General features: G+C 46.7%; 1 protein-coding gene across 5 annotated transcripts; it reads right to left on the reverse strand.

The window, feature by feature from the left end:
• Positions 1-328: 328 nt before the first annotated feature.
• On the reverse strand, positions 329-26,573 carry GPKOW (G-patch domain and KOW motifs). 5 transcript variants are annotated; one of them, XM_068533877.1, is made up of 12 exons: positions 26,505-26,573; positions 7,245-7,718; positions 6,307-6,461; positions 6,083-6,207; positions 4,177-4,286; positions 3,162-3,375; positions 2,660-2,792; positions 1,878-2,004; positions 1,549-1,672; positions 1,388-1,457; positions 768-853; positions 329-674 (listed from the first exon to the last, which is right to left on the reverse strand). In XM_068533877.1, exons 2-12 carry the CDS (start codon positions 7,400-7,402, stop codon positions 543-545), a joined length of 1,434 nt encoding a protein of 477 aa, XP_068389978.1. In that variant the 5' UTR covers positions 7,403-7,718; positions 26,505-26,573; the 3' UTR covers positions 329-542. The 5 variants fall into 5 exon arrangements, with proteins under 5 accessions (XP_068389978.1, XP_068389980.1, XP_068389981.1 ...); XM_068533879.1 differs by lacking the exon at positions 26,505-26,573 and adding an exon at positions 25,351-25,439; XM_068533880.1 differs by lacking the exon at positions 26,505-26,573 and adding an exon at positions 25,090-25,191 and having other exon boundaries at positions 7,245-7,715.
• Positions 26,574-26,743: the final 170 nt, after the last annotated feature.

Genomic DNA, 26,743 nt, shown 5'->3' on the forward strand with positions numbered 1-26,743 from the left:
GGTGGGGAGAAGCCTCCCTTCCACTTGACTCCTGTCACAGGCTCAAGATATCCTCTGGGCATCTGCTCTGGACCAAAAGTAAAAGCAGAGCCTGCTAGATTCTTGCTCAGAAAGTTGTCCAGAGATGTGGTGTTCCAGAATCCCTAGTCTCTGCTCGGGGACAGTGTTCATAGCTTCTGGACTCTGATAGTGAGCTCGGGAGCGGATGGATCCTTCCACTTGGTGAGCAGCCCAAGCTAGGCGGTGGGGCTGAAAAAAGGACTGGTTCCCACCTCAGTCAGCGCGGCTCCCATCTGCACTCACAGCTCAGCACACCATTTATGATCTCTTCGTGTTACAAAGCATTTGAACTGGTTTTTATTATATACTAACTTCTGGTAAACACTGGGTTTGTTTCTAGCCTCCCTTCTGGTCCATCCTGTCCCAGGGCTGCACTGCAAGTGGAGGGCGGAACCATGACCCCCCCCCCACCTTCGTAAAGGCAGGCTTTTCACACTGTACGGGATTGGTAACAACCTGGGGGATGGGAGTGTGTCCACAGGTCAGTCCTCCGAGTCGCTGGGGCCCACGTACTGGCAGATGGCATCATAGTGAAGCTCCACCACCCGACTCTCTCTCTGCAGCTGCACAAGAGCCCGGCTCTGCTCTCTGTCCCGGTCCAGCAGGCGGCCCACCTAGAGTAGGGGCGGGTGGAGTCAGCAAGGCCAACCCAGACTCAGGGACATTCCCTGAGTGCTCCTGCGCCCATTCCCAGGTCTTGGACTCACCCTTCCAGCCCATGGCCCCAGAACCACCATCACCCGCTTGCCCTGGACCTTGGGGACCAGGGTCTCCAGCATGTCTTCCCTCAGGCCTGTGGATAAGGAGAGGGGAGTGAGGCCCGCAGCAAGAGCCAGCCCAGTCAGGGTCCTGTCAGAAGGGCCTTTCCTGTATTCCCTGGTGCCACTCTGTGCCTGTTGACAGATGCGAGGCCCCCACATCCATTTCGCAGAGGAGGAAACCTAAGGAGCGGTTCCTGGCAATAGTTGTAATAAAGGGAGCATTTATGTATGATGATGATGGGTGGGGGTGATAACAGACACCATTTATTGTGGGCACGTTGTATGCCCTGCCCTGCACAGGGAGCTTACACACATCCCTACAAGGCACCAGTTATAAGAGGGAGAAATAGGTTATCTCCATGCTAATTTTGCAGAAGAGGAAAGTGGGGCCCAGATATTCACCATCATGGAAGCGTCTAATGATATGTTAGAGGATGCTGGGCCTTGCAAAAAACTTAACTCTGTCCAACCTCCCGCCTTTGCCTGGGCCAGGCTCTTGGCCCAAGACAGCCGTCTCAGTCAGCCTCCAGGATGATAACGACCCAATGGCCATCCCTCAGACTCACCTTCCAGGACCTGGCCTTCATCTGTCCGACACACACAGGTATCTGGGCTCAGGACATCTTCGATTGTCATCTGGGGAAAGGGTCAGGGGACATGAGAATGTTAGAGAGCTAAGTGAGCCCAGTCCCTGGGGAGGAAGCGGACCCAGGTGCGGGGCTCTCACCTTGGTGTTGTAATACTGGCCACCCTTGTGCAGCTTGTCCACAAACCGCACACGCAGGTCCCTGTGCAGCCAGTGCTGACTCCTGGGAGCTGCTTTCTCACTCTTGGCTGCAGGCGCATCCTGTCTGTGGAGCGGGGCCAACACCAGGCTTAGTTCCTTATCAGAGGCACATTCTGGTCATCCCACCTGCGCCGATGTCTTAAAACCCACTCATAATGCCATTCCTAGTTCCTTCTAGGCACGTGCCTTGCCCTAGAAGCCTTCTCTGACTGCTGGAGCCTCCCCACAGCCCTGTCCCCTACCCCCATCTGAGATGCTCAGAGTCCCACCGGTCTGGATGGTGTTTCCGCTTCCTCGCTGAGTCCTCCTGCCGGACGTGGAGGTCCTGATGCTGAAGGGCCTTCCATGACGAGGTTGTTCCGTTCTGTTGCCTTGGGGAAGTTTTGCTCACCTGGCCTGTTCAAGGGGGTGTGGAGAGAACCAGGAAACAACCTCAATGTCTCCCTCTCTTCCCTTCCAGGCCACACCTCAGCCTCAGGCCACCTCCCATCTGCCAAAGTGCCCGTCTCACCAACAAGCCTTTGCCTGGGCTATTAGAATGCTCTCCCCTTCCTTTCAGCTGTCTCAGCCTCCTTCAGGAAGCCTTGCTCAACCACCCCAGCCCGTCCTGTCGGCGCTTACCTGAGTCAACTGCCTAGGGCGGGCTAGGGAGTCCTGGAGGGCTGTCGGCTCCCATCTTCTACGTGCCAAACTGATCCATCCTACTGACGTGCCTAGAATGCCTTTCTCCCCATCATGCCCTAGTCCTAGCTGCTCTCAGTCCCTAGCAAAAGAGAGGTTCACCACCCCAAAGAGACAAAGACATCCCAAGGGTAGGAACTGGTTTCCACACTTGTTCCTTCCTCCTCAGAAAGAGGCTAAAGACCCAAGGGTACTAGATCAACCTCTCTTCAATCAAACTGAATAAACCACTATGTTCATTCATACCTCTTAACTCTGACCAGAAGTCATCCTTGCCAGGCAGACCACTGTCCTGCCCCTCTGCAGATCTAACCCCCCGCCCCAGGAATACTTCTCCAACTCCCCCAGCTAGGTTAAGAGGCTCACTCACTCGGATCCAAGGAGTTCTTGTCAAACTCCTGCTGGGAGACAGGCCGCAGGCAGTACTCACTAACTGTCACCATGCGGCTCCCCACAGCCAGACGGACCATGGCCCGAGCATTGTCAGGATCGAGGCCTTCCACCTAAAGTGTTGGGGGGGAAGAAGTGAGTGGACCTGACCCACGTTCCTAGGACCACGCTGTCCACCCTTACCTCTAATAGGCCTGACCCCTGTGCCTCTCCCAGCAGACTGTGGGGCTTGGATACACTTTAAGTATGTAATCCTCAGGGACTTGTGGCATATGGCATTCTCTCCCTTTTAGTTGAAAACTGAGGCTCAGAAAGGCCCAGCAAGTAGTCCTGAGTTATTGAATGAGGCGGCAGGCCAGGCAGTCCTGAAAGACAAGGACTTCCGGCCTTTATACCCCAAACCCAATTCTGCCTCCCTCTGACCCTCATGTCAATTTTCCCTGCTGCCTGTCTTGGGCTCCAGGCACATCTTGGTTCCTTACCTTCCCATAGAGGCCTCGGTGAGGGCCAGAAAGGACCGCCACAGCTCCTCCAGGCGCCAGTCCCTGAGGCTGGTCTTCCTTATCCTTCTCTGGCTCCTCATCTGGCCTCAGCAGGTGGTGGGGGCCGGTGGGGGCCAGGGCCTGGACCTCAGTCAGGTTGGCGCCCAGCCCTAACCCCCTGGGCCTCAGTGAGTTGACACGGGGCTTCACCACTCTGCAGGGAACACAGAATATGGGCTTGTTGGGGGGATGCATCGGTCTTCAGTGCTCCGTTCCCCACCCCTACCCCCAACCACCACCCAAATCCCAACCTATCGATATGTTTGAGAGTATCCTTCCCGATCTCATATTAGGGACTATTTCTGACCTGCAGAAATGGCAATTTTATTTGGTTCAACCTAATAACCTATGGTGTATAACATCTATGACACAGTATTTACAGTGGGATATGAGGCAGATCCCAATAACCAAATATACTAATTTTTCTACAGGGGAAACCATGACTATTCATACCAAGCAAGAGAAACAGATTGTAAAAAGCTCAATGTCAATTCAGTTCACATTTGGCTGCCAAATAGTTTATGAAAAAAAAAAAAAGTTTGGTTTTCAGAATTCTTTAGAGTTTAGAACTGTGGAGAACGGATTGTAATCTGTATGATCATGATAATAGCAAGTGTTTAGCCTATGCTTATCTGGGGCCAGGGCCTGCTGTAAGTGCTTTATGTGTATCATTTCACTTAACTCTCACAACAGCCCTGGGAAGTCAGTACTGTTATTATCCCCATTTTTCAGATGAGGAAGCTGATGCCCAGAGAGGCAATCTTTACATAATAGGATCTCTTAATGGAGTTTCAAAGGGCAAATAGGAGGCTTAAACAGTAGTGGAAGGGGCTACTGAAATACATAGGGTGGTAATGTGCCCTCTCCCTGCCTGGATGGTTCTAGGTGGGCGGTAACCATGGGGGTCTGTTCCCTGGCCCGTCTGCTGTCCCCTGCCCCTACCCTAGAAACTCACTGATTGAAGGTACGGCCGATGCCCTCGCCAGGTTTCCAGCCCATGCCCCGCAGCATGGCCAGCCCATAGGCCTCTACAGGGACTGCCTCATAATCAGCCTCCTCCGGCACCTATGGGTTTAGGCAGAGGAAGGACGGTCAGGCTTGGCTTACAGTGGGCCCTCTGAAGTGTACTTGCTATCACCCACTGGGTGACCCTCGAGACTTCTTTTCCAGTCAGCTCAAGGGTGAATTTTTATTTCTTCTTGCCATCCCTCACTTTATTCCTCCATGTTCAGTCCTTGGACAAATCTTTATAAAGCACCTGTTCTGTGCCAGCTACTGTTCTAGGTGCTGGGGATAAAACAGTGAACAAAATAGACAAAAACTCCTGCCCTTTGTGTGGCTTACATTCTAGTTGTGGAGACAGAATAAATAAAATTCATAAAACATGATATGCCAGGTAGTGATAAGTCATATGAAGAAAAATAAAGCAGGTTAAGGGGATGCAGAGGGCTGAAGAAAGGAGTGTCACTGAGTTGATATTTGAGCAGAGACCAGAAGGAGAGACAGAGGGAACCCTGAAGATAAGAGTCCTCCAAAGAGAACAGTAAGAGCAAAGGCCCTGAGGCAGGACAAGATCTTCTATATGTGGAGAGAATTGTGAAAGTCAATCTGACTGAAACAGATGTGGAGGCAAAGAGGGGTGGTAAGGGATTAATCAGGAGAGCTGGGCAGGAGCCACGATAGGGTGGCAGCCACAGGGGGACGAGTGAGGAAGTTACTGCAATAGTCCAGATGAGAAATGCTGGTGGCTCAGACCAGAGAAGTGGTAGTGGTGATGGTGAGAAGTGGTCATATTCTGGATGTATTTTGAAGAGGAAGGATGGATGGAACTGTGATCAACTGAGATGCGGAAGGCACTGAGAGGAGGGAAAATTAGAGAAAGGAGGCCAAAGCTGGAACAGGATGGAGAGTGAAGTGAAGGTCTCTTTAAGATGAAAGATACCAGAGGATGTCTGAAGGCTGATGAGAACAGTTCAGTTGAAAGAGTCTCTCTGGTGTGGGGCTATAGGAGAACTAGGACCCAAACAAGCATTGCCAAAAAACTGTGAACGAAGAGGTGAAAAGTAGGGTCCATGGGTATGAAAGACAGACTTGGTTACTTCTGTGGACACATCCCTCACCTCTCCTGTTATCACCTCCCATCATCACTCCCTCAATTCTTTATATTCGCTCTAGACACACCACAGATTGTCACTGATGGACACACACCATACCGATTTTCTGCCACCATGCCACTGTCTGGGTGGTTGCTGCCATTAGGAGCACTCACCCTCCTCTTCCCTCTCACTAAACCCTACCTGTCTTCCCGGCCTCACTCCTACCACTCTGATCTGAGTCTCCATCACCTCTAGCCTGGACTGCTGCTCTCCTTGCCTCTGCCTCTGCTTACTAGTCTGTTCTGCTCATAGCAGCCAGAGAGAGCCTGTCAAATCATAAGTCTTGTCCCTTCTCTGCTCAGAGCCCTCCCATGGCTCTCATCCCACTCAGAGTAAAAGCCCAAGTCCTCACCATGGCCCACTTCTGACCTCACCTACTGCCCTTCCCTGTCACTCATTCCACTCCAGCTACGTTGGTCTCCTTGATGTTCCTCAAACACTCCAGGCAGAGTCTACCCTCAGGATCTTTACATTTCCTGTTCCCTTTGCTCATCTCCTTCAGATAATCCCAGAATCCAAGTATCTTTTCACACCTCAGTATCTGGATTCATTTGTTAATGCTTCCAAAAAGGATGGAAGGAGGCAGGGCGAGGCAGCAGGCCTTTAGTACACACACAGACTCTGCCTGCTGTGTGCAGGGACGCAAGTCCTGGCAGACAGGGCAGTGAGAGACTGGGGAAGGAGGGAGGCCAGGGGCCAGCTCACTGTCTCAGCCTGGGGTTCGCTGTCTGCCCCTTCCCCGTTGGGGGTGCATCCTTTCTGGATCATGGGGATAGCGAGCGTGGGGTCGACACCTGCATTCTCTCTCTCCTCCAGAGACTTCGTGGATTCTAAAGAAGAATGGGAGGGAGCAATGAGGTTCCACCCTATCCTTCCATTTTCCTCCCCTTCTTCCTTCCCTAGGGCAAGGCAAAGGAGGGATCACTCACCCTCAATGAGCTCCTTCACAGCCTGGGACAGCATCCCATCCACCAAGACCTCCGTATGTGTGGATGGCCCAGGGGCCTGGGTCGGTGGCTGCCTGAGATGGCCATTCTGGATCAACGGGATGACAAGTTCCTTGGGGGCTTCTGAGGGCTGCACACTGATGTGGACACAGAGGGGGTGAAGTTGGGAGAGTAGCACAATCAGTGAGTTCTGAGCCACAACCCTTCATTCAGAAGAAACACAAGAGCCAAACACACCCCCAGCCCCATTGACTACACCCTCCCTTCTCCTGGCTGGCTCTCCTGTTATATCTCTGGTGGTGCTTTCTTTGGATCCTCTCCCCCACCCCCAACTCTTAAATGTCAGTGCCTTCGAGGAATCAGTCCTCAGTTCTGGACCCTCTGTTCATCCCAAGACCCACTTCCGTGGCTTCCACTATGACCTAAAAATCACCATCTTCAGCCCAGACTCTCCCCAGCTCCAGGCTCCACACCAGCCTCCTGGATGGTTGATTCTCTTCTGGAAGTCCCTCCCTCAGACTGTCCTTTCCGAATTAAGCTGACGATCGCCTCCCACAACCTGAATCTGCCACTCTATCCTGCTCCCCGTATGGGAGAAGCCCCATCGCTTCACCTGGGACACTAGGAGTCCTGTCATTCTCCCCTCCTTTCCTTCTTTCAGAACGCACGCTCCTCAGGGTTCTCAAGGCCTAAAGACACTCTCTCTCAGGAATACATCCTCTCCTCTCAATCCCCTCGGCCAACAGGTCCAATTTCCCCACCTCCCCTACTAACTCCCTCCTTCTGAGCTCCACGGATTTTCTCCGGCGGTGCTTCAGACTTCCCAGGCCACTGTCACCAAGACAATCAACTCAAGATTCCACCCTCCCGCAGGCACCCACCGCACCGCGTTCCAAGGGATGAAACACCCAGCGCTTCACCTCTGCAGCTCCCTCCCTTTCTCGGTCTTCAAGAAATCCTTCTCCGGAGCCGCGTCTCCCGCCAGCCGTCTCCGGGCGGACGTGCGATTGAAGCTGAATGAAATTGGGGCACTGAAGGCTCCCGCAGGCCGCAAAACACCATCTTTGGCGTCCGCCATTTTCCCCTCTTCCCAGGCCGGCGTGCTGCTTGCTGGGAAGTGTAGTTTGCGCTCGCTTTGCTGGGGCTTGACCACCAGTGCTTCAACTACCTTTCCTAAGAAACACTGTGGCACCGCCAGGCGAAGGCGGATAGGGGCAGTAGGAAGTAATTGCCGCTCTTTTTACTTCACAAGAGTGCGTGGCGCCAAGCGTACAGGGAAATGTAGTTCTTGGGGAAGGTAGGCGTGGTAGAAGGTGGCTTCCTTCTTGCTAAGTCGTCACTCCTTCGTGTAGGCGTTTATTGGTCGCCTACTGTGTGCACGTTACTGTGCCCTACTGGTGAGGGAAATGTAGGTAAAATAAATCATTAAGAAAAAAGTCTGGGGCTTCCCTGGTGGCGCAGTGGTTGAGAATCTGCCTGCCAATGTAGGCGACACGGGTTCGAGCCCTGGTCTGGGAAGATCCCACATGCCGCGGAGCGACTAGGCCCGTGAGCCACAACTAACTGAGCCTGCGCGTCTGGAGCCTGTGCTCCGCAACAAGAGAGGCTGCGACAGTGAAAGGCCAGCGCACCGCGATGAAGAGTGGCCCCCGCTTGCCGCAACTAGAGAAAGCCCTTGCACGGAAACGAAGACCCAACACAGCCATAAATAAATAATTTTTTAAAAAAAGAAAAAAGAAAAAAATCTGGGCTTCCCTGGTGGCGCAGTGGTTAAGAATCCGCCTGCCAGTGCAGGGGACAAGGGTTCGAGCCCTGGTCTGGGAAGATCCCACATGCCACGGAGCAACTAAGCCTGTGCGCCACAGCTACTGAGCCTGCACTCTAGAGCCCGCGAGCCACAACTACTGAGCCCGCTCACCTAGAGCCCATGCTCCTAACAAGAGAAGCCACCACAATGAGAAGCCCACGTACCGCAACGAAGAGTAGCCCCCCCCCGCTCTCCGCAACCAGAGAAAAGCCCGCGTGCAGCAACGAAGACCCAACGCAGCCAAAAATAAATAAATAAAATTAAATAAATTTATTAAAAGAAAGAAAAAATCTGTGAGTGCCAGTTGTGTGCAATAATAAATAATAGACATGTAAGTGGTACCTACAAGATGACAGATTTAATAGTGGATAAACTCTAGATTCAAATACAGTTGACCTTTAGATAACACGGGTTTGAACTGTGAGGGTCCACTTACACATGGATATCTTTCACTAAATAACCTACTACAGTACTACATGATGCAAGATTGGTTGAATACGAGGATGCAGAACATGGAGAGCAGACTGTAAAATTATACGGGGATTTTAGGGACTTCCCTGGTGGCCTAGTGGTTAAGCATCCACCTGCGGGGGCGGGTGTGGTGTGATGAATTGGGAGATTGGGAATGACAATATATACACTAATATGTATAAAATGGATAACTAATAAGAACCTGCTGTATAAAAAAATAAATAAAATAAAATTCAAAAAAACAAGAATCCACCTGCCAATGCAGGGAACACGGGTTCGAGCCCTGGTCCGGGAAGATCCCACATGCCGCGGAGCAACTAAGCCCAAGCGCCGCAACTACTGAGCCTGCACTCTAAAGCCCGTGAGCCACAACTACAGAGCCCACGTGCCACAACTACTGAAGCCTGCGTGCCTAGAGCCCGTGCCCTGCAACAAGAGAAGCCACCGTAATGAGAAGCACGCGCACTGCAACGAAGAGTAGCCCCCACTGGCCGCAACTAGAGAAAGCCCGTGCACAGCAACGAAGACCCAACACAGCCAAAAAAAAAAAAAGTTATATAGGGATTTTAGACTGTGCTGGGTCGGTGCCCCTAATGCCTACATTGTTCAAGGGTCAACTGTATTAATAAAATAGTCTGGCCTCCTCTCTAGAGGCTCCAAGTCTAGTGGGGAACAATGACACTCAAAACGGATTTTTAAAAAAATAGTTCCTACCAACTTTAAATATGTTGTGAGAGCCAGGTCCTAAGCCCTCAGAAGATTAACGAGACAGACTCCTGTCTCAAGAGTTTGTAAAGAGTGATACTTAAACAAATAGTCACAAGAAAGAATAGTACAAATCTGCTAAAAATTCATCCCAAGGAAATCATCCAAGATGTGCAAAAGTATTTTTATATGAGATTCATCAGAGTATTATTTATTGTAACAAAAGCTTGAAGACCACTTAAATGAACAACAAAAGGGCTAAAAAGGCTAAATGAATTACAGCACATGGTTTGGGTGGAACGAATATACTAGAGCCTTTAAATATGAAGCTATACATATAGTTAAATGAAATGGGGACATAGTCACAATGTTTGGAAAGTAGAATAGTATGGTGGGTCAGAGGTTGCTCTTGAAAACAGGAAGCCCAATATTCAATCAATTTTGTGGCCCTGTTTTGAGGCTTACAAGCCCTGGGCATCCTGGGATGGGCCCTGGTATCTCAAGGGAGAAGCCATTTTGGTTTTCAAAATATACAACAACAACAAAAACTTTAAATTTTTATTTTGAAATACTTTTAGACTAAAAGAAATGTTGAAAAAATAGTACAGAGAGTCCCTGTATATCCAGATCCCCCCTAAACATTTTATATAACAATAGTATAATTATCATAATCAGGAAATTAACATTGATGCAATACAATTAACTAAATGATAATTTTCTGTTCCAGGATTCAATCTGGGATCATACTTTGCATGTAATGGTAATGCCTTTTTTTAAAAATTTATTTTATTTTTGGCTGTGTTGGCTCTTTGTTGCTACGCACGGGCTTTTCTCTGGTTGTGGCGAGCGGGGGCTACTCTTCGTTGAGGTGCGCAGGCTTCTCTTGTTGTGGAGCACGGGCTCTTGGCGTGTGGGCTTCAGTAGTTGCGGCGCACTGGCTTAGTTGCTCCGCAGCATGTGGGATCTCCCCGGGCCAGGGATCAAACCCGTGTCCCCTGCATTGGCAGGAGGATTCTTAACCACTGCACCACCAGGGAAGCCCTGGTAATGCCTTTTTAAGTCTCCTCCAACCTGTGAAAATTCCTGTCTTTCCTTGTCTTTCATGACCTTAACATTTTTGAAGAGTACAGTTCAGTTATTTTGTAGAATGTCCCTCAGTTTGGGCTTGTCTGATGAGTTCTCACAATTAGGCTGAGGTTATGGGTTCCTGGCAAGAATGACACAAAGGTGATGTGCCCTTCTCATCACATCATATCAGAGGGTTCACAATATTATATCTTATTACTAATGATGTGAACATTGCCTGGGAGGTGAACTGTCCATGGCTGAAGTGATACCCATTTCCTGAAGCAGCCACCTGAGATAGTGTGCACAATACAGGCTTACACAGGCTAGGGCCAGAGGTCCCTGAGGGTCTTGCCTTCTGGGTTGGTTCACACCTGGTCACACCTGGTCTCTGACTCACTCCTGACATGTGCCACAGAGCTCATGCCAAGTCCTGATGCAAAACTTCGTGGTGAAAATGTAATGGGAGAAAAGACACTTTTTTCCCTATCTTTCCTTCATTCGGAAAACAAAATCAGGAATTTTTTTCTATACAAGCACTGAGAAAAGTATTTGCTTGCCATGCAATGAAGGAAGAATATGAAAGTTTTGCAAATTCAACCATTTATTCTTTTGTTCATTGAATAAACATTAATTGAGCACCTACTCTGTTACATGCCCTTCCTTCAAGGTACTCATATGGGATTATGGGGAAAACCCATGGTTACGAGTGTGGTTATGGCTGTAGACAAACAGGGCTGTGGGAAGGGGTGGCTGAGAAGACAGAAGGGGATTAGTTGTACATGATGCCACTTCTAAGAGGGGCTGAAGATTTTAAAAGCTTTCTAAAAGATGGCAGGAAGCGAAGCTGGAGTGATGTGCAGTGGTTTGGTCATGGGTAGCAAGGAATTCGAGGCTTAGGACTTTCTGCTGCATGTGATGAGAGAGTCATGAGAAGGTTATGTGACATGACAAAATTTATGTTTTAAAAAAGTAATGTAGGGGGACTTCCCTGGTGGTGCAGTGGTTAAGAATCCGCCTGCCAGTGCAGGGGACAAGGGTTCGAGCCCTGGTCTGGGAAGATCCCACATGCCGCGGAGCAACTAAGCCTGTGCACCACAACTACTGAGTGCTCTAGACCACGCGAGCCACAACTACTGAGCCTGTGTGCCACAACTATTGAAGCCTGTGCGCTTAGAGCCCGTGCTCCACAACAAGAGAAGCCACCGCAGTGAGAAGCTCACGCACCGCAATGAAGAGTAGCCCCCGCTCGCCGCAACTAGAGAAAGTCCGCGTGCAGCAACGAAGACCCAATGCAGCTAAAATAAATTAAAAAAACAAAAAGTAATATAGGGACTTCCCTGTTAGTCCAGTGGTTAAGACTCTGGCTTCCACTGCAGGGGACGTGGGTTCGATCCCTGGTCGGGGAGATCCCGCATGCCATGCAGTGTGGCCAAAAATTAAAAAAAAAAAAAAAAGTAATGTATATCAAAGGTATAGGGACAATGTACTCAATACACAAAGAACTCCTGTAGTTCAATAACTATAAAAGGCAAGCAACCCCCAACTGAAAAATGGGCAGTGGACATAATTAGGTGGTTCACGAAATGGGAAATACAAATAGCCATGAAGCACATGTAAAGATTCTCAACCTCACTAATACTCAAAGCAATGCAAATAAATAAATAATAAAATGTTCTTCATTTAACTCATTGGTAAAGACCAAAAGTAAAAATGACAAATACTTCTGTGGTAAGTTCTCTATGCCAATTGCCCAACTAAGCACTCGTTTAGTCCTCCAAAGGATTCTGTGAGGTAGGAACTATTTTAAAAATCCATTTTACATATAAGAGAACTGCAGCACAGAGAGGGTAACTGAGTTGGCCAAGATCACAAAACAGTAAGTACTATGGATGATGCCCAGAGTTACTAAAGATGGAAGAAAATGGGCACGTTCATACACTGCTGATAGGGGCACAAATTGATTCAACATTTATCAGGGGCAGTATAATAATATATATGCCTTCCCTGACCCAATGACTCCATTTCTAAGAATAGATCTGAAGGAAAGAATGGAAAATTGGGGCAGGATGTTCTGTATGCTAATGAGTGAATGTATGTTATACTTTTACTAAAAAGGTTTAAAAATTCTTCATGGCTTGACAAGGAACAATAGCTACAATATTTTCGTTAAATGGAAAAAGCAATTTGAGGAATATGTAGGGGATTTCTGGGAAATTAATAACGTTCTCTTATTTAACATGGTGAGAGTCACACAGGTACTGTACTGATTTTACAATTTGTCAAACTGTTCATGTATGTTGTATGCATGTTCTTCTCTATTAGGTATATTTCACTTTTTTAAAAAATAGAGAAGCACTTCCAGAATAGTAGCACTAGGAGCTTGGTAGACCTTATCCTCAACAAAGCAACCCTAACTAGTGAAAGTTATTTTTTAAAACAACACTTTAAAGTCTCTGGGAATTGCATAAGGGCATACAGGAAATGGAGAAACATTTGTTCAAGAAACTCCAATAAATCACTGTAAGACCACCAAGAGTCTGGCTCTTGAGCCATGACTTGCTCCCTCCCTGCACCCCAGCTCAGTGTGACAAAAAGAAGCTCTACTCCAGGACAGTGTGGCCAAGAACATGGGGCTCTCTCTCCCTCCAGCTCCCAGTCTAGGGCAGTGATTTCTCCTCATGAGGGGTAGGCTACCAGCATGTCTCATCTCCTCCAGCCCCATGTTACAGAAGCTCTATTCTGGGAACGCATGACTAAGAGGTCTGGCGCTCTCTTCTACCACCCAGACCCCATTCTTAGGGTGGAAGCTTTACCCCAGTGTGGCAGACCAAGTATACTGGGCCCCAGTTGCCCACTCCACAGCTTACTGTTAGAGTGGGGGTTCCACACTGGGAAAGACAAGCAGATAATGCCAAGGGATATAACCTCCCCAGCATCCTGCTCATAGAAGAGGAGTGTCAGTCACTCCAAGAGAAGTGGGCTTCTGATCCACCCCCAGCTCTTGAGGGGGAGTACAAAGAACAGACAGTTTAATAGCTCTCCTTAAGGGGACTGACTTTATTTGGACAGAAAGTCAAGAAGTTAAAGAATAGGGCTTCCCTGGTGGCGCAGTGGTTAAGAACCCACCTGCTAATGCAGGGGACACGGGTTCGAGCCCTGGTCCGGGAAGATCCCACATAAAAAAAAAAAAAAAAAAAGTTAAAGAATAAGGGCTTTATGAGCAATTAAGAGGCGGCTGGTATCTCCAAGATAGCAACAAGCAAAACAGAGAGAAACAGCTAAGAAGAATCCTTCTAGGGTCAAAGCAAGCCACAAAGACTGCTCTCAAAGACTACACCATACTTATACCGGAAACATTGTAAATCAACTATTCTTCAATTTAAAAAAAAGATTTAAAAAAAGACTACCCCATATTTTAATTGAATAAGGGGCCTGACTTTAACTGAATAAGACTTTAATTGGTTAACTGGAAAAAATTATGCACCAGGGTACTGTAAAAAATTAGTACCGGTTAAGCTAGGTGTGGTATCAATACAGGCAGACCAGCCAGAAATTAAACCAGGAGATCAGGGAAAGAAACAAAGAGAGCCTGGATAAAAGCAAGGTCATCCCAGGGTGACTGTGCTCATGCCCAAGCCTGAACCCTTTGAAGAAGGACATCAGGTGGAAATAGATTTGACTAAATTAGTCCAGTCAAGTCACTAAACAAATAAACAAGCAAAAGAAAACAAAAATGGGCAGATCAGTATCTAGAGTTGCTATAATATATTATCTAAAATGTTCAGTGAAATATGCAAAGAAACAAGAAAATGTGACCCATACATGGCAGGAGCAGGAGGAACAGGAAACAGAAACTGTTAGAGGGCCCAAATGTAGGACCTAACAGATAAAGACTTCAACGTGAAACAGGAAGGAAGGGGGCAGGGCACAATCTTTAAAAGAATGACATACCAGTTGAGGATAAGACATAAACTGGTTAGAACCAACTAGGTCCAAGATGGCAGAAGATTCAACTTCCAAGAGACCTTGAGCCTCATTATATGCTCATTTTGATATATTAGCATACGCTAAATGACACACCCACAGGCACCATGACAGTTCCGAGGCTAAACATAGAAGGCCAAAAAGTAGGTGGTAGCCCAAATCCTGGAAATCCTTGCCCCTTCTCCAAAATAGTTGGAATAATCCTCCCACTCAGTCTACAAAATTACTGAGCCCAAAGAAACTAACCACCCCATATTTCAGGGCCTCTCGCCTTCTGAGCTGGTCCACACTCTGTCTGTGGAGTGTATTTCTCTCAGGGCCACTCTCGCCTTTTGAGACAGACTGCATTCTGTCTATGGAATGTGTATCTCTCTAAATAAATCCACTTTTTACCTATCACTTTGTCTCTCACTGAATTCTTTCTGCGATGAGACATAAAGAACCGGAGCTTCATTAAGTGCTGAGACCAGCTGTGTGATTTCAATTAAAAGACAGTGGGTTTAAGTCCCAATCTGGGTTTCAGCTGGACTTGAGTTCCAGTCTGAGGTGTACGGTTTCAAAAACAGCTATTAAATTTGTTCAAAGAAGTAAGAAATCATGTATAAAGACGTAAGGGAGGAAAAAGTGATGTGATGACAGGAGCAAAGAGAAAGAGATTGGAAGATGCTATGCTTCTGGCTTTGAAGACAGAAGAAGGGGCCACAAGCCAAGGGATATAGGTGGCCACTAGAAACCAGAAAAAGCAAGGAAACTGATTCTCCCCTAGAGCCTCCAGGAGGAATGTAGCCCTAACAACACCTTGAATTTAGGAACTCTGACTTCCAGAACTGAACCAAGATGGCAGAGTAGAAGGACGGGCTCTCACTTCCTCTTGCGAGAACACCAGAATCACAACTAGCTGCTGGACAATCATCGACAGGAAGACACTGGAACTCACCAAAAAAGACACCCCACATCCAAAGACAAAGGAGAAGCCACAATGAGATGGTAGGAGGGGTGCAATCAGAGTAAAATCAAATCCCATAACTGCTGGATGGGTGACTCACAGACTGGAGAACACTTATACCACAGAAGTCCACCCACTGGAGTGAAGGTTCTGAGCCCCACGTCAGGTTCCCAACCTGGGGGTCTGGCAACAGGAGGAGGAATTCCTAGAGAATCAGACTTTGAAGGTTAGTGGGATTTGATTGCAGGACTTCGACAGGACTGGGGGAAACAGAGACTCCACTCTTGGAGGGCACACACAAAGTAGTGTGTGCAGTGGGACCCAGGGGAAGGATCAGTGACCCCAGGGGAGACTGAACCAGACCTACCTGCTAGTGTTGGAGGGTCTCCTGCAGAGGCGGGGGGGTGTCTGTGGCTCACTGTGAGGACAAGGACACTGGCAGCAGAAGTTCTGGGCAGTACTCCTTGGCGTGAGCCCTCCCAGAGTCCGCCTTTGGCCCCACCAAGGAGCCCAGGTGGGCTCCAGTGTTGGGTTGCCTCAGGCCAAACAATCAACAGGGAGGGAACCCAGCCACACCCATCAGCAGTCAAGTGGATTTAAGTTTTACTGAGCTCTGCCCACCAGAGCAACAGTCAGCTCTACCCACCACCAGTCCCTCCCATCAGGAAACTTGCACAAGCCTCTTAGATAGCCTCATTCACCAGAGGGCAGACAGCAAGAAGACTACAATCCTACAGCCTGTGGGAAAAAAAAAACACATTCACAGAAAGACAGACAAGATGAAAAGGCAGAGAGCTATGTACCAGATGAAGGAACACGATAAAACCCCAGAAAAACAACTAAATGAAGTGAAGATAGGCAACCTCCCAGAAAAAAGAATTCAGAATAATGACAGTGAAGATGATCCAGGACCTCGGAAAAAGAATGGAGGCAAAGATCGAGAAAAGGCAAGAAATGTTTAACAAAGACCTAGAAGAATTAAAGAACAAACAAACAAAGATGAACAATACAGTAACTGAAATGAAAACTACACTAGAAGGAATCAACAGCAGAATAACTGAGGCAGAAGAACGGATAAGTGACCTGGAAGACACAATGGTGCAATTCACTGCTGCAGAACAGAATAAAGAAAAAAGGATGAAAAGAAATGAAGACAGCCTAGAAGACCTCTGGGACAACATTAAACGCAACAACATTCGCATTATAGGGGTCCCAGAAGGAGAAGAGAGAGAGAAAGGACCAGAGAAAATATTTGAAGAGATTATATAGTCGAAAACTTCCCTAACATGGGAAAGGAGATAGCCACCCAAGTCCAGGAAGCGCAGAGTCCCATACAGGATAAACCCAAAGACAAACACGCTGAGATACATAGTAATCAAAGTGGCAAAAATTAAAGACAAAGAAAAATTATTGAAAGTAGCAAGGCAAAAATGACAAATAACGTACAAGGGAACTCCCATAAGGTTAACAGCTGATTTCTCAGCAGAATCTCTACAAGCCAGAAGGGAGTGGCATGATATACTTAAAGTGATGAAAGGGAAGAACCTACAACCAAGATTACTCTACCCGGCAAGGGTCTCATTCAGATTCGATGGAGAAATCAAAAGCTTTACAGACAAGCAAAAGCTAAGAGAATTCAGCACCACCAAACCAGCTCTACAACAAATGCTAAAGGAACTTCTCTAAGTGGGAAACACAAGACAAGAAAAGGACCTACAAAAAGAAACCCAGAACAATTAAGAAAATGGTCATAGGAACATACATATCGATAACTACTTTAAACGTGAATGGACTAAAGGTTCCAACCAAAAGACACAGGCTTGCTGTATGGATACAAAAACAAGACCCATCTACATGCTGTCTACAAGAGACCCACTTCAGACCTAGGGACACATACAGACTGAAAGTGAGGGGATGGAAAAAGATATTCCATGCAAATGGAAATCAAAAGAAAGCTGGAGTAGCTATACTCATATCAGATAAAATAGACTTTAAAATAAAGAATGTTACAAGAGACAAGGAAGGACACTACATAATGATCAAGGGATCAATCCAAGAAGAAGATATAACAATTATAAATATATATGCACCCAACATAGGAGCACCTCAATACATAAGGCAACTGCTAACAGCTATAAAAGAGGAAATCGACAGTAACACAATAATAGTGGGGGATTTTAACACCTCACTTACACCAATGGACAGATCATCCAAAATGAAAATAAAGAAGGAAACAGACGCTTTAAATGACACAATAGATCAGATAGATTTAATTGATATATATAGGACATTCCATGTAAAAACAGCAGATTACACGTTCTTCTCAAGTGCGCACGGAACATTCTCCAGGATAGATCACATCTTGGGTCACAAATCAAGCCACAGTAAATTTAAGAAAATTGAAATCATATCAAGCATCTTTTCTGACCACAACGCTATGAGATTAGAAATGAATTACAGGGAAAAAAACGTAAAAAAGACAAACACATGGAGGCTAAACAATACGTTACTAAATAACCAAGAGATCACGGAAGAAATCAAAGAGAAAATCAAAAAATACCTAGAGACAAATGACAATGAAAACACGGCGATCCAAAACCTATGGGATGCAGCAAAAGCAGTTCTAAGAGGGAAGTTTATAGCTATACAAGCCTACCTCAAGAAAAAAGAAAAATTTCAAATAAACAATCTAACCTTACACCTAAAGGAACTGGAGAAAGAAGAACAAACAAAACCCAAAGTTAGTAGAAGGAAAGAAATCATAAAGATCAGAGCAGAAATAAATGAAATAGAACCAAAGAAAACAATAGCAAAGGTCAATAAAACTAAAAGCTGGTTCTTTGAGAAGATAAACAAAATTGATAAACCATTAGCCAGACTCATCAAGAAAAAGAGTGAGAGGACTCAAATCAATAAAATTAGAAATGAAAAAGGAGAAGTTACAAAAGACACCGCAGAAATACAAAGCAACCTAAGAGACTACTACAAGCAACTCTATGCCAATAAAATGGACAACCTGGAAGAAATGGACAAATTCTTCCTAAACTGAACCAGGAAGAAACAGAACGTATGAACAGACCAATCACAAGTAATGAAATTGAAACTGATTAAAAATCTTCCAACAAACAAAAGTCCAGGACGAGATGGCTTCACAGGTGAATTCTATCAAACATTTAGAGAAGAGCTAACACCCATCCTTCTCAAACTCTTCCAAAAAATTGCAGAGGAAGGAACACTCCCAAACTCATTCTATGAGGCCACCATCACCCTGATACCAAAACCAGACAAAGATACTACAAAAAAAGAAAACTACAGACCAATATGACTGATGAATACAGATGCAAAAATCCTCAACAAAATACTAGCAAACAGAATCCAACACCACATTAAAAGGATCATACACCATGATCAAGTGGGATTTATCCCAGGGATGCAAGGATTCTTCAATATACATAAATCAATCAATGTGATACATCATATTAACAAATGGAAGAATAAAAACCATATGATCATCTCAATAGATGCAGAAAAAGCTTTTGACAGAATTCAACACCCATTTATGATAAGAACTCTCCAGAAAGTGGGCATAGAGGGAACCTACCTCAACATAATAAAGGCCATATATGACAAACTCACAGCAAACATCATTCTCAATGGTGAAAAACTGAAAGCATTTCCTCTAAGATCAGGAACAAGACAAGGATGTCCACTCTCACCAGTATTATTCAACATAGTTTTGGAAGTCCTAGCCATGGCAATCAGAGAAGAAAAAGAAATAAAAGGAATATAAATTGGAAAAGAAGAAGTAAAACTCAGTGTTTGCAGATGACATGATACTATAGAGAATCCTAAAAATGCCACCAGATAACTACAAGGCTAATCAATGAATTTGGTAAAGTTTCAGGATACAAAATTAATGCACAGAAATCTCTTGCATTCCTATACAATAATGATGAAAAATCCGAAAGAGAAATTAAGGAAACACTCTCATTTACCACTGCAACAAAAAGAATAAAATACCTAGGAATAAACCTACCTAGGGAGACAGAAGACCTGTATGCAGAAAAGTATAAGACACTGATGAAAGAAATTAAAGATGATACCAACAGATGGAGAGATATACCATGTTCTTGGATTGGAAGAATCAATATTGTGAAAATGACTATACTACCCAAAGCAATCTACAGATTCAATGCAATCCCTATCAAATTACCAATGGCATTTTTTACGGAAGTAGAACAAAAAATCTTAAAATTTGTATGGAGACACAAAAGACCTCGAGTAGCCAAAGCAGTCTTGAGGGAAAAAAACGGAGCTGGAGGAATCAGACTCCCTGACTTCAGACTATACTACAAAGCTACAGTAATCAAGACAATATGGTACTGGCTCAAAAACAGAAACATAGATCAATGGAACAAGACAGAAAGCCCAGAGATAAACCCACACACCTATGGTCAACTAATCTATGACAAAGGAGGCAAGGATATACAATGGAGAAAAGACAGCTTCTTCAATAAGTGGTGCCGGGAAAACTGGACAGCTACATGTAAAAGAATGAAATCAGAACACTCCCTAACACCATACACAAAAATAAACTCAAAATGGATTCGAGACCTAAACATAAGACCGGACACTATAAAACTCTTAGAGGAAAACATAGGAAGAACACTCTGACATAAATCACAGCAAGATATTTTTTGATCCACCTCCTAGAGTAATGGAAATAAAAACAAAAATAAACAAATGGGACCTAATGAAACTTAAAAGCTTTTGCACAGCAAAGGAAATCATAAACAAATGAAAAGACAACCCTCAGAATGGGAGAAAATATTTGCAAATGAATCAATGGACAAATGATTAATCTCCAAAATATATAAACAGCTCATGCAGCTCAATATGAAAAAGCAAACAACCCAGTCCATAAATGGGCAGAAGACCTAAATAGACATTTCTCCAAAGAAGACATACAGATGGCCAAGAAGCACATGAAAAGCTGCTCAACATCACTAATTATTAGAGAAATGCAAATCAAAACTATAATGAGGTATCACCTCACACCAGGTAGAATGGGCATCATCAGAAAATCTACAAACAACAAATGCTGGAGAGGGTGTGGAGAAAAGGGAACCCTCTTGCACTGTTGGTGGGAATGTAAATTGATACAGCCACTATGGAGAACAGTATGGAGGGTCCTTCAAAAACTAAAAATAGAGTTACCATATGATCCAGCAATCCCACTACTGGGCATATACCCAGAGAAAACCATATTTCAAAAAGACACATGCACCCCAATGTTCATTGCAGCACTGTTTACAATAGCCAGGTCATGAAAGCAACCTAATTGCCCATCGACAGATGAATGGATAAAGAAGAAGTGGTGCATATATACAATGGAATATTACTCAGCCATAAAAAGGAACGAAATTTGGTCATTTGTCGAGACATGGATGGATCTAGACACTGTCATACTGAGTGAAGTAAGTCAGAAAGAGAAAAACAAATATCGTATATTAACGCATATATGTGGAACCTCGAAAAATGGTACAGATGAAATGGTTTGCAGGGCAGAAATTGAGACACAGATGTAGAGAACAAACGTATGGACACCAAGGGGGAAACTGGCGGGGGGGTGATGGTGGTGGTGTGATGAATTGGGCGTTTGGGATTGACATGTATACACTGATGTGTATAAAATTGATGACTAATAAAGACCTGCTGTATAAAAAAATAAGTAAAATATAATTCAAAAAAAAAAAGACGGAAGGAAAAAGTATGATAAGAGTATCTCAAAAATAGAGGACATCAATAAAGAAGTAAAGTTACAAAACGACCAAATGGAAATCCAGGAGCTGAAAAGTACTGTGAAATATAATTCATATTTCATGGCAAGACAAGGAAAATTTAAACATAAAAATTCTTCTCTGCCCTTTGGCCTCCTCTCTCCCCGCACTGTGCATTGTGTATCTGCATTATGCATTGCCCAAACCTCTCCCATCAGCAGGAATACCTGCTCAACCATAAAGAGCAGCATTGAAACAGGAGGGAAGGGGGCAGGGCACAAACCTTAAAAGAACAACAGGGACTTCCCTGGTGGCACAGTGGCTGGGAATCCACCTGTCAACGCTAGGGACACTGGTTCAATCCCTGGTCTGGGAAGGTCCCACATGCCGCGGAGCAACTAGGCCTGGGTGCCACAGCTGCTGAGCCTGCACTCTAGAGCCTGCAAGCCACAACTACGGAGCCTGCGTGCTGCAACTACTGCGGCCCACGTGCCTAGAGCCTGTGCTCTGCAACAAGAGAAGCCACCACAATGAGAAGCCCGCATGCACCGCAATGAAGAGTAGCCCCCACTCGACTCAAGTAGAGAAAGCCCGCACGCAGCAACGAAGACCCAACACAACCAAAAAATAAAAAATGATATAGCCATTGTGGATAGGACAAAAACTACTTAGAACCAATTAGGTGCAAGATGGCAGAAGATTTGACTTCCAGTAGACCTTGAGCCTCATTATATGCTCATTGTAATATATTAGCATGCTAAATGACACACCCACAGGCACCATGACAGTTCTGAGGCTGACTATAAAAGGGCAAAAAGTGAGCGGTGGCCCAATTCCTGGAAATCTCCACTCCTTCCCCAAAGAGCTGGAATAATCCTCCCACTTGTTAGCCTATGAAATTACCAAGCCCATAAAAACTAACCACCCCATGTTTTGGGACCACACTCTGTCTATGGAGTGTATATCTATCTCCCTAAATAAACCTACTTTCCTTCTTGGGGCAGAGCCCCCTTGCCTGCCCACTTGTATCCCTCACAAGAGTCCTATATTAATAAGTCTACTTCTTGCCTATTGCTTTGACTCTTGCTGAATTCCTTCTGTGCTGAGACATAAAGTACCTGAGCTTCAGTAAGTCTTGACTTGAGCTGAATGACTTTAATTAAAAGACAGTGGGTTTGAGTCCCAGCCCATGGGTTCAAGTCTCAATCTGAGTTTTGGCTGGGTTTGAATCCCATCTGAGGTGCGATTGTGTTCTAATCTAATCAGACCAGGTGTGCAGGTTTCAGCATCAACAAGACAACTCCTTAAAAGATAATATTCCTTCTTGATCTTGTAACATGACCTACCATGATGATGCTTAGATATGGATTATGTAAACCATCAATAATACATCATTTGGGCTTCCCTGGTGGCACAGTGGTTGAGAATCTGCCTGCCAATGCAGGGGACACGGGTTCAAGCCCTGGTCCGGGAAAATCCCACATGCCACGGAGCAACTAGGCCCGTGAGCCACAACTACTGAGCCTGCGCGTCTGGAGCCTGTGCTCTGCAACAAGAGAGGCCGCGATAGTGAGAGGCCCGTGCACTGCGATGAAGAGTGGCCCCCGCTTGCCGCAACTAGAGAAAGCCCTCGCACAGAAACGAAGACCCAACACAGACAAAAATAAATTAATTAATTAATTTTAAAAAAAAGGAATCCCTGTCTTTAAAAAAAAAATACATCATTTGATGTACAGCCCTCTTTCTCAAAAAACCTATAACTGTGCCTTGACTTCTAAGGGGTGGAACAGTTCTCAGAGCTTTCTCAGATGCTGTTCCTGGGTTATAACCCTCAAATTTGGCTTGAATAAAAATTTCCATTTCTTTCTTGGATTGACTGATTAGTTTTTCATCCACAGTACAATAACCAAAATGAAAAATTAACCAGAGGGGCTAAAGGTAGATATGGTCTAGCAGAAGAAAGGAGCAGTGAACTAGAAGAGAGGGCAATACGGATTATGCAATTTGCAGAACAGACAGTAAAAGGAATCAAGAAAAAATGAACAGAGCGTCAGACAAATATGGGATACCATTAGGAGCACCAACATATGTGTAACGGGGGTAGCAGAAGAAGTGGAGACAGAGAGAGGAGCAGAAAAAAATTCCAAGGAAGTAACAGCTAAAAACATTCTAAATTTCATGAAAAAAACTTTAATCTACATGTCCAAGAAGCTTAACTGACTCCAACCAGGATAAAATACAAAGAGATAGATACTTAGGCACATCATAGTCAAAAATGTTAAAATCCGGGCTTCCCTGGTGGCGCAGTGGTGGAGAGTCTGCCTGCCAATGCAGGGGACACGGGTTCGGGCCCTGGTCTGGGAGGATCCCACATGCCGCGGAGCAACTGGGCCCGTGAGCCACAACTACTGAGCCTGCGCGTCTGGAGCCCGTGCTCCGCAGCAAGAGAGGCCGTGATGGTGGGAGGCCTGTGCACCGCGATGGAGAGTGGCCCCCACTTGCCGCAGCTGGAGAAGGCCCTCGCACAGAAGCGAAGACCCAACACAGCCAAAAATAAATAATAAATAAATAATAAATAAATTAAAAAAAAATGTTAAAATCCCAAGAGAAAACTTGAAAGAACAAAGAGAAAAATGACTGATCATCTATTATACAAGGTAACCCCAATAAGATTACAAGCAGGCTTCTTATCAGAAACAGTGGGTCCATGAAACAGCTAAGATCCTATTTAATAGTGGAAGTCTGTATACTCTGCACCCACGATCTGGAAAAAAACAATGTCTGCTCTTGCTACTTCTATTCAATATTGTACTTGAAGATCTAGCCAGGAAAAGTAGGCAAGAAAAAGAAATAAAAGGCGTCCAGATTGGAAAGTGTTAAGAAAGGAAGGACAAGGAAGTTAAAAGAGTGAATTATTTCTGGCAAGGTCACCCTCCCTTAGGGGGAAGAGAGGGGAGGGTGTTTTAGGCAGATTACCTCACTAGTGCAGACCAGGAAAAATCACAGACTGATTGGCTTAAAATTCAAATGTAGGATAGCCTGAAACTACAGTTAGGTTAGTTATTAAGTATCAGTGGGGCTTAGCACAAGTCACTCCATTTTGGGCTGGTTGTTTCTTTTTAACAAAAGAAAGAAGTAAAACCATCTCTATTTGCAAATTAATCCTAAGGAATCCACTAAAAAAGCAATTAGAACTAATAAACAAGTTTGGCAAGGTTACAGGATAGAAGATCAATATACAAAAATCAATTGTATTTCTATAGACAAAAATGAAATTAAGAAAATAATTCCATTTACAACAGCCTCGAAACAATAAAATACTTTGGAACAAATTTAACAAAAGAAGCTTGAAAACTGTACTCTGGAAACTACAAAACATTGCTGAAAGAAATTAAAGACGACCTAAATAAATGGAGAGACATCCAATATTGACTCAAGGCTTGTGCTGGATTCTCAGCTGGCCCTGTCCATTGCTCTCCTGCAGCACCCATCCTTCTCTGCCACCCTCTCTCCCCATCCAGGAACCCAAGATTCATTAAGGAAGTCTTGGCAGGATGGACAGTTCAAGCTTCCCAAAAGTACACAAGGTTTTAAAAACCGACTTTATTTGCCATGCTAGGAACTCTGGCTGGGAGGCAAGGGGATGTTGGGACAAGTGACTATCCATGATGTTATTGTCCTTACATTCCAACACTGAAGGGCTGAAGGATGAAAGAGGCTAAGAAAACCGTTAATGACCCTCCAATGAAACAGCATAGGCCTATCCCCCTATATATACATTCTAGCCTCATCTCTTTGAACTCATCCGGGCCTCGTTCACCATTTACTACTTAGGCAGTGACCCTCAAGTAATCATTCAGGCTCCGGCCACCCGAATGACCATCCTGATCCCGCCTTCTTAGCTAATAACCCTGGGACCAGCTATTTGACTAATCCTAAAGACCTTCCTACCTCCCTCTAATAACACGCAGATCCCGCCCCTCATATTAAACCGTTAGGCTCACCCTGCAGGGTGCTACTCCAGGATTCCGCTGCTGAAGATTCCAGGCCCCGCCCTCCAAACAGCCTATAAACTTCAACCTATTCCTGACCTTTCGAGCCGCTACCGCAGTACGCTTATAGACTCCACCTCCTTGACTAACGTTCCAGGCCCGCCCCTTAGCCAAATGCCCGCCCCCAACCCTCTCCAGGCCCCGCCTCCTCAGAAATGCCACTAGAAACCCTGCTGACAAAAGTAAAGATCAAGCTCCGCACCCACAACTAACCTTGCAACGTTCACCTACTGCAGTAACCCTCTCTGTGTCGCCTCCCAGAGGAATAATCTAGGCTAACCCCAGCACCCTCGAATCACCGCCGAAGCCCGTCCTCCCAGCTCACACCCATTGGCCCCACCCAGGGGAGTAGCTAACAATCCTGGGCCCGCCCCCCCAGAACCCCGCTCCACTCCGACCACGCCCCCGGGAGGCCACGCCCCCATCACGCACCCTCCTTGGGGCGCAGGCGCAATGTGGCGCCGGCCCGGCGTACCAGCGCCGCCACGTCGGCCGCAGCTCGGGCCGCCAGGGGGCGCGCGTCCAGCCGCGCCAGGAGCTGCCGGGCGCTGGGGCCCGCGGGCGGGGGAAGGCCACGGCCTGCGCGAGTGAAAAGAACAGATCAGGGCCCACCCTGAGTCTCAGCGACCCCCTACGCCACCCCCCCCCACGACCGAAGACCTAGAATGCGCCTCAGGATCCCGGAGACCCGAGACCACTCCCTCGATAGTTCTGAAAGTCACCGACTGCCCCTCTCATCTCCCGTGACCCCCGACCATCGCGGGTATGCCCGTGGACCCCCGCCTGCCCCCACGACATCCCTGGACAGCTATTTAACCCCAATATTCCTGGACACCTCCGAACACCCTGTGAATAACTCTGGAGGTCTCTCACTACCCCCCTATAACTCCAGATTCCAGACTCTTCCCCCGAACACCGAGAAGGATCCCGATTCCCCCAGATGTCCCAACAGAACACGGTCTGCCCCCTGTGGCCCAGGCACCCCCGATTCCCCTCCAGTTATCCTAGGCAACCCTGCCGGCCCACATATCCCCAGAGCCCCCAGCCTAACCCCCCACAATTCACCAAAGACCCCGAGTGTCCAGTTGTCCCCAGTGACCCCGGGCAGACCCCTCCGGCACACCTCCCCGGAGACTCCGGAGAGACCCCCGGGTCTGGTGCGCCGCCCCGCAGCGCGGGTGCGGGTAGGGCGCCTCGAGCCCAGCCCGGCTCGCTGGGCCCCTGCCCTCCACCGCCGCCGCCCGCAGCCGCTAGGGCGCCAGGGTTGCTTTGTTTACCACCTGTCAGAAGGAAAAGGTGAGGAGCAGACAGGCGGGGCGAGGGCTGGCAGGGACGCGCCCACTACCCTCCCACCCCGCGCCCCGTACCTCGTCTGCTCCCCTTAGGGTCCGTGGCGCCCCCCGCGCGCGGCTCCATGACCCGTACTTGGCCTGGTGGACGCACTGCCGCCAGCGACGCGTTTGGAGCGCCCGGGAGCGCTCACCTGGCGGCCCGCCCGGGCTTGGACGCGGCTGAGGCCGGCCGGCCGGTCCCGTGCTCGGCGCCCCAACCAGCGCGGTGACCTACCTGGCGGCCGCCAAGGAGGCCTGGCCCTGGGAGCCAGCGC

The sequence above is a fragment of the Eschrichtius robustus genome, chromosome X (genome assembly GCF_028021215.1).
Source record: "Eschrichtius robustus isolate mEscRob2 chromosome X, mEscRob2.pri, whole genome shotgun sequence".
NCBI lineage: Eukaryota > Metazoa > Chordata > Mammalia > Artiodactyla > Eschrichtiidae > Eschrichtius > Eschrichtius robustus.